At 41.1% G+C, this 11379-nt stretch overlaps 1 protein-coding gene across 5 annotated transcripts; it reads right to left on the minus strand.

Moving 5' to 3' along the window:
* Positions 1-334: 334 nt before the first annotated feature.
* On the minus strand, positions 335-11299 carry c4h15orf61 (chromosome 4 C15orf61 homolog). 5 transcript variants are annotated; one of them, XR_008559549.2, is made up of 4 exons: positions 10656-11296; positions 10453-10566; positions 8181-8281; positions 335-5116 (listed from the first exon to the last, which is right to left on the minus strand). XR_008559549.2 is itself a non-coding variant. In XM_054733020.2 (3 exons), the coding sequence occupies exons 1-3, from the start codon at positions 10996-10998 to the stop codon at positions 4983-4985; spliced, it is 591 nt and encodes a 196-aa protein (XP_054588995.1). In that variant the 5' UTR covers positions 10999-11299; the 3' UTR covers positions 336-4982. The 5 variants fall into 5 exon arrangements, 3 of the variants coding, with proteins under 3 accessions (XP_054588995.1, XP_054588996.1, XP_015819865.1); XR_008559548.2 differs by lacking the exon at positions 8181-8281 and having other exon boundaries at positions 338-3285; positions 4790-5116; positions 10656-11299; XM_054733020.2 differs by lacking the exon at positions 8181-8281 and having other exon boundaries at positions 336-5116; positions 10656-11299.
* Positions 11300-11379: the final 80 nt, after the last annotated feature.

Here is an 11379-nt window from a genome sequence, read left to right on the forward strand (position 1 = left end):
TCCCGATCCCTCCTACCCTCACTCGTGAACAAGACCCCGAGATACTTAAACTCCTCCACTTGAGGTAGGACCTCTCCCCCGACCCGGAGGTGGCAAGCCACCCTTTTCCGGTCGAGAACCATGGTCTCAGATTTGGAGGTGCTGATCCTCATCATTTTGACTTAGGAGAAAAGAAAAGAGATCTCATGCATCAAAGACATCTATCCTAATGCTGTTTTAGCTTTCCATAGCACAAAAAGAAGCAGTAAATGCTTCCATTTAATGGAATCCATAAAATTAAACAAGTAATCAAAATGAAGACTTCAGTCCTGCCCATTGAACATTATAGAGATTATCATCCATATCACTTTTGTGCCTGTCCTGCTATTATATCAAACATCAGCCAACTTTCGCAACAGAGAACTCTTAGCATGACTCGCACCAACAGTCCACACATCCTCCGACATAAACCTCTCACACGCAGCAATCCACTCACGATTAATGAAGTGCTTACTTAACCAATTTAAACCCTTAATTCCTATTAATTCAACATAATAGCCACCCTCTCTAACAGAATTACAACACTCAAGCAGAAACCTGCAAATCTCCAAGGGCCCAGAAAGAGTCAACCCAGCAAATTCCACATTCTTTGATAAATATGTAACAGTATGTATATCACTGTGAAAATGCATAACCCTCGTGTAAGACCCCTATCAAGTCTGCTTTACACCTGTATTACATTTCTTCCTCAATCAGCAGCTTTTCTGAGACGCCAGCCTCCCGTGAGGAGCAGAAACCATTACAAGGCTCGGCAGCTCATTTGCAGAAAGATTGGAGATCACGCAGCATCAGAAAAGCATGTGAAACATTTTCTGAGAACAAAATTGATTTATTCCATTTTTGTGTTTGCATGCAGCATCAGGGCGAGTGTATTTAATGTAAATCCTCAATCTGGAGCTGATTTGGTGGGCAGGATGCTGCTTATTGTGCAAGTAAGGAACAGGGCGATCAAATAGCATAAAGGCAGGCAGGCAGGATGCAAAAAAGAACACTCTTTATGTATAAAATACAATCTGGCTTTCAAAAAAGCAGACATGCGAACATGAGATGTATATCATAAAAATGTTTGCAAATTATTAAAACCATTAAGAAGAAATTAATGCATTATGATAGATCATTTCTGATTGTGAATGCTCACACAAAGCTGACATTTAAACTGGGACAAAATATGAGTATTGTAATGTTGTGGGATAAAAACAATATGAAACAGAAAAAAAATCAAGTTTTATATATTTTTTAAAATCATTGTCAATGATATCAATGTGTTGCTACATCCTTGGATTAGTACAACACAATAAGATTTAATTATAATTTAGAATAAACATATTCCAATCCAGACTCTTTTAGAAGTAAGGTGCTGTTTATTTCAGCAAGACAATGTCAAACCAAATAAATATATATTATATAGTAAAAAAGAAAGGGGCCACTAAACTGGTCTGTGTGCAGTTCAAACCAGATAAAAACAAAAAATACACACAAATCAAAGATCTGAAACATTTTAATAACTGTTTTCAATTAAACATACAAGAATCTTCAATTATTAACTTATTTTTCTGGAAATTACTGATTTATTTAATGATATTATTTAATTACCCAGTCTTCAGCTATGATTAAAGCATACAGTATATGTAACACACCAAATTACCAAACCCAGGTTCCCTTTCTATGATCTGTTATGCTGCTTGTCTTGGACACAAAGAAATTGTGCTGTTCTTTTCTGAGCAAAAATATATCAACAAGTAAATAAATATTCCCCAATATTCCAATTTTGACTTAGGAGAAAAGAAAAGAGATCAAGTAAAGCCTGTGGCTAGAGGAGCCTGACTGCACGCTGGTGGGGGGTAAAAGACATCCTTCAGGGGTGTGGAGTGCGCCAGTTTGTTAATGAGCTGAAACTTTAAATACTGTATAATATATAATAAAAATGGATGCTACATTTCATTCTTTCAAAAAAAACTATTAAAATCCATTTTGATGTCAACAGAGTAAGCGTTAAGTATGAAGAGCATCATGGAGAAAGAAATGCAAAATAATAACCAGTTGGACATAAAGATAACTGTACAAGCTCAAGGACATTGGTTTAACACAATATGCTTAAAGATAGAAAAGCATAACTTTAATACTTGTCAGGAAAATGAGAGGTTCTTACATTTTTATTTAATGAGCTGTAAGGCGTGGGATTCCATAGGAAATATGAAATCCGCCTTACGGATCGGGGTTTATTCAAACCAGAAGATGGGATCTTTTTAATGCAGAGATTATGTAACCGGTATGTATTCACTCAGACAACAGAATAGAGAGTCAAGTTTAAAAGTTAAGAATTTTATTACTAACAAATTAAACTTGGCTGACTTCAGAACTAAGTGTATAGTGTAACTAAAAATGGATGAGATGGTGAATGGATGACGTATGATGTAATCAGAACCAGCAAATCTGAAGAAGCGATTAGTTCTGACGGGAACTGAAGATGTTTTGAAATAAGCTTTGGTTAGTTTCAGAACCGCATGAGACACCATCAAGCCGGGTCTACCTGCCTTGTGGAAGTCCTCTGTAGATCAGGAATGCCGAGGCCCAGCGGACCCTCTCTGGAAACCGAGCAAGTAGAAGAAGCCGCGGTTCCGACCAGACCCGCCTTGAGTTACCTCCGGCACACAACTCTTTTATTGGCATCTGTTCAGACCCAGCCTGGGTCGGTGGAGCTTTTATTCTGAAAGGAGCTGTTGTTGCCGATGGTTGTTATAGCGATTGGATTTTTCAGCTTGTCGTGGTTCTTTCGGTTGAAGAGTTAAAGGTCGGATTGGCCACTCCGACGCTTGCTCTGGAACGCTTTGAACTGGCGTGAGAGCTGACGTGGCATCTGTTTTATACCTCGGATGTTATGGTTTATTGTCAAATGAAAATGACCAAACACCGTCAGAAGCACCGTCAGATCCGTAAAGTTCTGATTGGATCAGTGAAAGAATGTGTTATGTCTTTTTAACACAACGTGAAATGAGTCCTGTTGGAATTCTTTAAAGTCATAGACTTATTTCCTAAGATCATAATAAAGTAATTAATATTTTAATTTCACAGGTCGGTCACATCTTATTATTGACTAACACTTTGATGGATTAGCTTTATTAAAATAGAGTTCTTTGATTAATTAAAAGAAAAGAGTTCATTCTTCGTTCTTCTTTCTTCATTGCTGGAACGTAAACAGTTTAGAAGTGAATGCATGACCTTGAGGCTGTTTCATGCACTCTGGGTCTGTGTCAAAAGGAAACAGCTGTTAGAGGGTGGAAATGGCTCCTTCATCACGTTACGTACTAATCAGTCCTAATTTGCTTACAAACTAAGATGTAAGAAAATTGATACACTGAAATATCACTATATTGAAACTCAATTGTTCAGATCATCAATTTATTTTTATTAGAGAATTTACATGCAGAAGTTTGCCTTGTTATTTTTTCTTGGAACGTGCAATTCAAATTCTGACTACTAGGTGGCAGTAGTTTTATCGCATTCCTTATGGTAGAGCATGTCTTGAATCTGGCCTGAGTTTTCCAATTAAATTTAGTCTAAAAATTGCAAATATGGTCTGGCTTTTAGTATCTAAATATATCATATTGCATCCCCTGTATTGTGTTTCATATCAGATTGCCAGATACTTGCCAATCCACACCTCTATTATAAACCGTTATCTGGAGTAATTTTTTTAAGTGTAAAGTTAAAACCAATACAAAGGGGGTTTGAAGAAAAATGAAAAATGGAGCCTGTTGTCATTCCTGGGGTGAACACATACACAAGAATGATTCATAAAGAGGAGGTCCACTAAGGAACGTACTTCTTCAATTTGAAATAGAACCAATCACTTTGAGATTCACAGGCTGAATGCAACAATAGTCTTCCAGCCCTGTGTTCAGCACCTATAGAGCTCCGGACCCCACGTGACTCTCAGTTAGTAGACGCCATATTGGCAGGAAAAAAGGTAAACAAACACGGATCGTAAACATGAACATGAACGGGATCAGCTTGGATTTTACTTCGTCGGAGTTTACTTCACACTTTAAAACCAAAGAAATTGTTTTATATAGTCAGAAGTTAAATAGACTAAACATCTCCGACCCTTACCGTGCCCCTGGGATACTTTTTAAAAAACGCCAGAAGCTGTCGGAGCGGACTTCTTACCGGACCTGGCCGGGGAACCCCTTGGGATTTCCCCGGAGGAGCTGGCCCAGGTGGCTGGGGAGAGGGAAGTCTGGGCCTCTCGACGCTACTGCCCCCGTAACCCGACTCCGGATAAGCGGATGAAAATGGATGGATGAACAAATAACAGATTTACATGTAAGTAGTTTAAATAGAGTGCTGTGCAGTTTGAATGTATAAACTGAACGCCAAGAGAAATCACTAGTCTGGTTTTTTTCCGTGAATAAAATAAATATGTCAGGCAGGAGCGTCTCAGGATCTGTCTGAGATCTGTCTCGGTGAGACAGATAATAGCAATCCAAAGTGCGTTTTATGTGTGATCTGACACTTGATCAACCATTGCTTAAAAATGAAATACAGCTTAGCCGGTTAATTGCTGTGATCATAACGGAAACGGCAGCACGCAGAATCACGAGGCACCGTTTTACGTGATGTTTACTTGTTACTATGAGTAATAAGACAGAAAAAGCCACGCCAAAATAAGCTTAGGAAGCCCACAAAGAATCGTAATAAAAGCATTTAAAATAAATACCATACACAGTTGAGGAAACGTTGGTTTAAGTACCTGATATGAAGCGGTCGCTGAATAAGTGAAAACCTTTACTCTCGGGATCCCACAGTTTCATTTTAGCCCGGTCACTAGCGTTTTATTACAATGATCCAACGTTTGCAGCGCTCCGGATCTTGGGGAATCCTGTAGATGGCTCATCCGTTATGTCGTCCGCGTCTGTAATGGCATCCTGGGGTACAACAGGAATCTACCATATTTCCCATTTGATTGAGTTTTCTGACAATAACAAATAGTCCAGCTGCGGGCTTCTGCATGCCAATATGGCACCGTTTCGATTTGAACTGTTGCATGCCGGGAGAAGTGACGTCAACTCCCGGAGCTCTATAGGAAATAGAGGGGAAAAGCTTGGATTAGAAAAGCCACTCAGATCTACATCACACTGTAAAATCTGCATTCATGGATTCACCCATCTTTGCTGCCAACCAGGGAAAACTGTTGTTAATTTAGCGACCAAAAGAGTAGATGCTAACTGTTAGCATTAGCAATGCCACAACATGGCAGAACATGTTCAGGGATATCATTATATGGTATATGTGGAGATAACACATCAATGCTGTAGAGCAGTGGTTCCCAACTTATTTAGCCGCGCACCCCCTTCTATGTCCCGACCATGTCGACGCACCCCTCAGCCCCCACATCAGGGCATGTATATATATATATATACAGTATATATATATATATATATCAGGCATCAAGCTAAACAGACAGGGTTAAAAAAAATATGATCGACCTTTTTCCCCATCACTTTCATTTTTTAAATAGTAATTAATAAACATTCAATACCATTACAATTTCCTTTGATTTAATTTTAAATAAATATTTAGAGTGCCCAGGCAGCACATCAATAATGCAATTTAACGGTTTTCTTAAAGTAGAAACGTTTAACCTGTGCAGCCAGGGCACTCTCCTTCCTTCTGCTCTGTGTAAACCTGAGCTGATCACCAACTTGTGCGTAATCAAATGTCTATAGGGGAAAAGATATTTTGCCTCAGACCGACTTATTGCTGTTTTATGGTGTGGCTGAATCTGCGATCCGCTGCCATGCGGACTGGAATAACAAATGCTGCAGTAACATGTAGTCAGGTTCGGAGTCACTGGCTGGAGCGGACCCGACTTTAATACGTCATCCAAAAATAGAAGCTAATATCTTAATTTGACCTGGAATGAAAAAGGTTGTTATAAAACCTCTTAAAAAATTTATCACAGAGGAGGCAGCGCTCATTTCTGTCTTCAGTCTGACGGCGCGCCGGAGTTTGCACAGCGTGCGTGCTTATTGAATCTGTGTGTGTGTGCGCGCGCGTGCGGCACAGCTCCATGAGCCGCTCAAGTCACCACGTCTCGTTATCGGCGCTATTTAAACCAATGTTGTAAAATTACTTGTGCCCAGCCCAGATGTGCTCACTTGTGCACCCGTGAGCCGTGGTTCCGCTGGAACGCGTCTGACCTCTGACAGACGCACTCTGAACTTCAGATCTTCAGCGCGCTGTTATAGCCTGAATGGGAATCATTTCTTCATTTATTTTGTTACATCAACAATGTTCTGTGTGTGAGGTTTACAATGTCAGAACACCTGCCTGAGACAGGGTCTTAAATCTGCCAGAATGACTCACCTTCAGATTCCTCCAACACCGTTAAAAATGATCAAATACGGAACATATCGGCGTGCACAGGCCAGAGTGCTGAAGCTCAGCACATTGTTATTATGAAGCTAGGGCACATGCGGAGGACATGCGCGCAAAAATATACTTGTTTTCAATTACATTTATTGGGCCCACTTACTTTTTCTTAGGCCCACCCACAAACGAGTTTCTGGCTACGCTAATGGTGACATATGACAGACTTCTCTGAGCTCCGCAGCCATTACACTTTTCACCTCGCGCACCCCCTAGCGGCAGCTCGCGCACCCCCGGGGGTGTGCGCACCACACGTTGGGAATCCCTGAGAGTGAATGAATGCACCGGAAGAATCATGTTGCTGTTAGCCAGTCAGAGAAGAGATTTTTGAATATCATAAATATTAATGAGTAAGACTCAAAATCCTGCCGTTTTACTGACACCCCCCCCCCTCCCCCCCGCAACTCCTCCAACTAACTTCTACTTCCTGAAACATGAACAGAAAATGACTCACATGGGCATTTATCAATACTACAGACTACAGCAAATCTATTACAATAAAAATATGCCCACTTTATTGTTTCTCCACTTGACACAAGAAAAAAAGGTAATGTTTAAATGCCAAAACAGGCCAGAAAATATTAAATACTGACTTTAAATTTTTCTCCAAATCACTAAAGGTTGTTATTTACCTTCTCAGTGGCTGAGCGGTAGAGGTTCCACCCTGGGACTGGGAGATTGGGGTTCAAATCCCAGTCTGGTCACACCAAAGACTTTAACAATGGGACCCAGTGCCTCCCTGCTTGTCACTCAGCTTTAAAGGGCTGGATTGGGGAGTTAAACCACCAAATAGTTCCCGAGCACAGCCACAGCTGCAGCACACTGCTCCCCATATGGGTGGGTCAAATGCAGAGATGAATTTCACCAGTGTGTGATGAGACTTTAACTTTTATGGGGCCTTCAAAGTAGATCAGACATCCAGAGGCATTCCTGGACCAGAAATAATGAGCTTTTTGTTTCGGTTGTCACATTATTGCCATTTGACAGTTAATATCGTGACAGTGTTGGCTGACACTTCAGCATCCACCAGTAATTCCAGTGTGATCCATAAAGTGAGCTGAGTGATGGCTCAGGTGTCCCCCGCTGCTCAAGGAGCAGGCGTCGAGACAATGCTGGTGGCCGATCCACAGGCTTTGTGATGATAACCTCACCAGCATTAGCTGCAGGGGTTGTTCAACACAATAATTGTTTCTGCCAAGCAATATGTCTGTATGACAGAGGAAACACTTCTGTGACTTTCCTGCTAAATAATTGATTCACAGAGGCCCCATCACCTGTTTGATTAACATGGTTTGTTTCTATTTTTGCTTTGTTTTCTTTTTTCCCTAGACAGTTTTAGACAGGAAAAAACTGAATTAGCTAATTAGAAAATAATTACAAGTCTCTGCAAGTTGATTAGCAATTTCACTGCTGAACATTAACAATTTACATTAGCACCACTCTCCGTCTGAGCACTTGTATTGCTTTACTTACCTAAACTCTAAACAGTACAAGTATTTAAAGATTTCACCTTGACAAAACTTATTACCAGCTCCAGCTCACAATTAAACGTTCCGAACTGGCATTAATTGTTTGCTCATTACCACGTTAGATGTGTGTAATTTAGACACTTCAATATGGGGCTAGACTATTAAAAAGCATCAATCTCACCTTAAACGCAGCCACAGTTTGTTAATTTACACAAGTTCATTTGCAGTCCGGTTAACTTATACCTGCAGTGGTGGTGACTAAGGCTCAATATGTAATGCTAAGCCTCCGTCCCAGCTCAAGGGGTGGCCTCCCCCGCAGTTTAGAGTGACTCAAAGGTGAAGCCCTGAAAACAAATACAACACACTCACATGCTCCTCAGTTTAGATTTCACATCATCCTGTAATAGCCGTAGACAAAGCTGCAGTCATCTGCAACCCCACGCTTTTGTGTCGGGCCGCAAGGCGGTATCAATGCAGCTCCAGGGGTCAAAGGGTCAATGAGTAATTAAGACATGGTTGCATGAGCATTCCCCATGCACACTTTAAGTCCTGATGAGAGGCGGCAAAGGAAAGCAGGGGGATTTAAGTGCAGCCTGATACGCGGGATCAAATTTCTGTAAGTGTGTCTAAATGTTCCTTGTTCAAGGCAATTAGTTTGATTAGAGTGATAGTCTAGTGTCATCACGCTGTTCAAGAAGATTTTGCACATGCATTCTTCATGAAGTTCGAGCAATTTGCATACAATCAGGGGGTGAAAAGATAGGGCCTTTTGAGTTTAGTTTGGTTTGCTAAACATCAGCTTTAATAATTAAACTACTGGCTATTTAATAAAGTTTCCTCTTTGTTCTTTTATTTAAATATTCATGCAGCAGAGGAACACGTTTTATAATACAGGCCGCTCCAAACCACCATGCAGGGTTAAATGATGTTGTAGCCCTCGTGTGAGCCAAAAAAGGTCAAAGGGTGCATTGATTTCCATGTACGACAAGAAATTATTCGTTCATTTTCACTAGGTTAAAAATGAAGAGGCCAAGGCCTGAAAATTGAGGTCGTTGATAAATGCTACTAGCAGGAGGTGCTGAGGGGAGAAATCAATATGGCAGTTTGTCAACCTGCCTCTCAGAGGGAGCAGAAGTGGGAAGCAGAGCTAAAGCCTGCCCCGTCAGCAGAGCACATTACCAGAAATCAAAGGCCGGAGACGGCCTCAAGGTAGAGATGTACACGTCTCTCTGCAAAAGGCCACATTTTGGTAATTAAAGCCTGCTTTATCAGAGCTGTCCTGCCACTGATTTTTCTGTAACACTATTGACTATCTGCTGCATGTAGGATGACCAGTAATTTAACTTTAAACAAATAGGCTCAGACTTGGGTTTTTGTCAAAGCAAAAGACAATAGTCCCGCATAAATAAAGCAGTAACAATCTGAACTTATCTTGGCAACATTTTCTCACCAATTTCTGGGGTTTAAGAGTAAATCTTTCTAAACGTATGAACTTTTCTACTCTAAAGTTTGTTACTGATGTGAAAGGAATTGTACCTTGTGTATTATTTTTATAACGGTAACAAAAATACAATAACTTACAATTACCTGCCTATAATTATGCTAGCTTTTGTAGCCGAGGATCAGATATAAGTGGCCGAAATGAGTTTTATCTGAAGGGTGCCTGAGCTCTCCCGTAGAGATAGGGTGAGAAGCTCGGTCATCCAGGAGGGGCTCGGAGAAGACCTGCTGCTCCTCCACATCGAGAGGAGCCAGTTGAGGTGGCTCAGGCATCTGGTCAGAATGTCTCCTGGACACCTCCCTGGTGAGGTTTTCCAAGCACGTCCAACTGGGAGGAGATCTAAAGGAAGACCCAGGACATGCTGGAGGGACTATGTATCTCGGCTAGTCAAGGAACACATTGGGATTCCCCGGAGGAGCTGGTCCAAGTAGCTGGGGAGAAGGAACTCTGGGCGTCTCGGCTTAGGCTGCTGCCCCCAAGAACCGACTCCAGATAAGCGGTTGAAAATGGATGGATGGATGGATAATCATGCTACCTTTGATACCAGATTCTTAAACTACATTCATTTTGTGTTGAGAAATGGAGTTTTGGTCTTTTTGAAAATATGTGTTGAACGTGAACATAATCATGCTGAATCAGGTTAGCTCCAAAAGTGAATCAGTTACAGATCACCAAATTGTGGTTCATAAGATATAGTTTGAATACTGCAGACAAACTAATGTATAGTAATATATTTTATCTACACTGACTATAGGCACATTTCAAGACTCTCACACACACATTACTGCCCATGTTTGACAGTGCTCAAAATAAAGTGAGCATTTTAAAGTAACAAAGTACAATATTTTTAGATTTAAAAAAAGCCTTTTGTTCTTCTTTAAATATTTAATTTACCACAAATAAACATGTGCATCACCGCACGTGATATGATGGCATTTGTGTCGATAGTTACAGCTGCAGGTTGTAAAAATCATAACATATCATAGATGTGGTTTTTTCCCTAGTATCGTGCACCTTCTTCTTCTTTGTAGGCAAAGTAGACCGTGACAGGTCCAACACTAGTGTGGACAGTTTCTGCAGCTCCTATCACCATCCAGCACCCGATCCCATAAGCCAAACAAGGGATTCCTGCAACAGCAGCACACATACATTATTGGCTTCCTGGGGTGCATACACTGAAACGATCTGAATAAACGTGGTAGATCAGAAATACTAACCCAGATTAATAACTTTCAACAGGGAGAAAAACGTGTCTTCAACGTCCAGGTTCTGTGGAGGTGCTTTGGTGCAGTGGTACTTGACGAAGGGGAAGCAGCCTGTTCTCAGGATGTGGTAGTTGGAGCCCTGAACCCTCCAGTTAAAGCTCGATAATCCAAACTGGTCATTGTGGACGGAGCTGTAGCGAACACAGAAGGAAGTCCAGGCTGGGAGTCTGCGCTGCTGCAGGTGGCAGGTTAACACCTCCGAGGCTGCTGGTCGCGGACCTGTTTGGGTCAGTGTGCTTGGAAACAGAGCTATCTTCAAAAGGGAGTTGTGGATTTTCCTCAAAAACTCCTTCATGACTGCTGCATTAACGGTCTGGGATACATGCAGAAGACTGAGCGGTGCATCGCTTCTTTAACAACGGAATGACTGCTGCAGGAGTCCTGAAGCTCTATTTAGGGATACAAAACTAACTAAAAGTAAAAAAAAAAAATAAAAAAATAAAAATTTTGTTTTCAGCGGCAGAGCCTCTTTAGAACGTACGCGTCAAAATCACACATCACTTTACCCGCAACAGCCAACAACAGAGAAAGATAAACGCAAGACTTGTTTACTAACCTGGTACTGCTTATAAAGAGGTCCGGGCAGAAACACCACAAAGCGTAAAGGTTCCTAGCAAACTGATCGGAGTTTCGTGCATTTTGGAAATGTTTGTTATAGGCTAGCTATATTATAATT

The sequence above is a fragment of the Nothobranchius furzeri genome, chromosome 4 (assembly GCF_043380555.1).
Source record: "Nothobranchius furzeri strain GRZ-AD chromosome 4, NfurGRZ-RIMD1, whole genome shotgun sequence".
Lineage (NCBI taxonomy): Eukaryota > Metazoa > Chordata > Actinopteri > Cyprinodontiformes > Nothobranchiidae > Nothobranchius > Nothobranchius furzeri.